Source organism: Brassica napus, unplaced genomic scaffold (genome assembly GCF_020379485.1).
Source record: "Brassica napus cultivar Da-Ae unplaced genomic scaffold, Da-Ae ScsIHWf_2544;HRSCAF=3288, whole genome shotgun sequence".
Classification (NCBI taxonomy): Eukaryota; Viridiplantae; Streptophyta; class Magnoliopsida; order Brassicales; family Brassicaceae; genus Brassica; species Brassica napus.
The window spans coordinates 35,001-37,500 of record NW_026015860.1 but is presented as its reverse complement, the minus strand read 5'-3'; the positions used below and the strand labels follow the sequence as shown (position 1 = coordinate 37,500).

Sequence of the window (2,500 nt, the reverse complement as noted above, 5' to 3'; positions counted from 1 at the left end):
GCTTATGTAGAAAGCCTTTTTTTTTTTCTAGTATTTCATTGACTAGCTGTTCGTTCTTTTTTTCTATAGTGGAGATAGTCGCACGTAATGACAGATCACAGCCATATTATTAAAAGCTTGTGGTAAAAAGGGGTTTCGTTCTAATGCCCGAAAATAATATTCTAAAGCTTTGGTATGTTCCCCATTACTTGTGTGGATAAGGCCTATATTATAGAGTATATAACTTCGATCATAGGGGTCAATTTCTAGTCGCATAGCTTCATAATAATTCTGTAATGCTTCCGCATAATTTCCTTCAGATTGAGCCGACATCCGTTACGGTCGTCATTCGCTTTAACGAATTCTCCGTTTCAGAACCGTATGTGAGATTTTCATCTCATACGGCTCCTCCTTTAGGTGCATAATGAAAATAATAAATATATGGATATGGAAAAATTTGATGTCATTATGAACTAAGCGGGGCTAATGTTTTTACAAGAAATCCCTAGCCAACCTTCTTGTAAAAGATCTTTTCTTACTACCAAGTGGATTCATATTCATACTAGATAAAAATAAAAAAGGAAACTCTAACAATTTCTTTGTTCTCAACGCCCCTAAATTTCCAGGAATTAGTCACTTCAACAGTCTTCAATGGTTATACGGGTATCCAAAGTACGGACGAGATGGATGTTTATTGTTCCAACCATTTTAATTAGTCCCAATCCCAAAGAAGAAGAAAGAAAAGGAATCTTTTTGAAGAAAGTTTTCGTGTTGTTGATTTCTCGGCGTAGTGCTTCTTCCCCTGTGCCTCCTATTCGTATATTGTATTAGTCTAGTAGGATTGATCTGTAATACGGGAACCGTAGGTAAAAAACCTTTTGCTCAATACTAGAATTCATAATTGAAGCATCTAAGGCTGCACTAATCGTGGATACATGACAGAAGGGATTGCTTTTTTATATTATAAACTTCACCTTCAAAAGCGTAGATTTTTTTCAATACTCATTTTTTTCTATTCCAAATCGGTGAGAAATAGAAAAAAATGATAATGATAATCAAATCGCACCATCTCTGTAATAAGTAAATGCCTCTTTTTCTCCGGAAGTTGTCGGAATGACTCGTAATAAGATATCGGCTACAATTGTAAAGGTTTTATCAATAAAATTTCCATTTATACGCGATCTTGGCATAGGTAGTAATCCATTCTATAACTCTTTTTATTTCCTTTAACTTTTCTTTTGTGAGAAAATTTTCTCACAAACAAAGGAATTTTATAGTACGAACTAACATAAAAGCGGACTCGTTTTTTATAAAAAAATATTCTATCTACTTCCAATTTTTCTAGATATAAAATCTACATTTCTTTGCTATGGAAAATGCTGGGAAGAGCAAACAAGGGATCCAAACCTCCCTACCAATCTATGATACATGAATAGGAAAAAGATTCCCCGACAAAATCCCTTACCTTGTCCCTTTTTAGTTTTAATCAAAAAAGCGGGCAAAGGGGAGTTGTCCGAACTCTTGTTTTTAGTGATTTTTTTTTACTTCACTTAGGTTTTTTAAGTCTGGCGAGAGTAATATTCTACGACAAGCAATTCATTTATTTTCAAACCGACGCATTTCCTATCTATTATTTGATTGACTAACCCTTCATATTGGAATGTGTGAAGAGTCAGATGGTTTGGCAATTCCTCGGGGGCAGATGACTCAAGAAGATTTTGAACCAAAGTTCTAGAGTTTTGTTCATCCTTCACTGTAATAATATCTCGGGGTTTGCATCGATAACTTGGTATATCAACTATACGACCATTAACTAAAATATGCCCATGGTTAACTAATTGGCGCGCTTGAGGAATAGTCAAAGCCATACCCAACCGAAAAAGGATGTTATCCAAACGCATTTCAAGTAATTGTAATAAAACTTGACCCGTTGACCCCTTAGCTTTTCCGGCGATACGAACATATTTAAGTAATTGGCGTTCTGTAAGACCATAATGAAAACGCAATTTTTGTTTTTCTTCTAAACGAATACGATATTGAGATTTTTTTCCGGAGCGTGATTGGTTTCTAAGATCGCTTCCTGCCCTAGGCCTTTTACTAGTTAGTCCCGGTAAAGCCCCCAGACGGCGTATTTTTTTAAAACGAGGCCCTCGGTAACGTGACATAAAGACTCCTTTTTTTATTGAAATTGTACAAAAACTAAACAAAATTAAAACTGAACTAAATGATAATGATAAATAACGTAAAATCCACTCCAATAAACTATTGGAATACAAAGAGTCAGAAGATATATTCTCTCAATATACAGATTTTTTTTATTGTATATACAATATATATAAATCAATAAATCACAAAAATTTTCCTTTATTTTCTTCATTTATTTTGCCAAGATCTAACCCTTTTACCCCAATATATATTCCTATATGGAAGTTTATATGACATAATATAAATGGCGTGGTAACTCTTGGAAAAAGGTGAAAGAAGTCTTTTCAATCTTATTTTTTTTTGAAAGTACATTAAA

The 2,500-nt window shown here is 33.9% G+C and overlaps 1 protein-coding gene across 1 annotated transcript in view; it reads right to left on the bottom strand.

The window, feature by feature from the left end:
• LOC125601397 (photosystem I assembly protein Ycf3) overlaps positions 1-1,969 on the bottom strand; it is a 3,327-nt gene extending 1,358 nt beyond the window's left edge. The window contains exons 1-2 of the mRNA XM_048773592.1: positions 1,046-1,969; positions 87-314 (exon numbers count right to left, since the gene is read on the bottom strand). Coding sequence (XP_048629549.1) covers positions 87-314; positions 1,046-1,169 — 352 coding nt within the window. The 5' untranslated portion in view covers positions 1,170-1,969. The remainder of the gene's footprint in view (positions 1-86; positions 315-1,045) is intronic.
• Between the last annotated feature and the right edge of the window lie 531 nt (positions 1,970-2,500).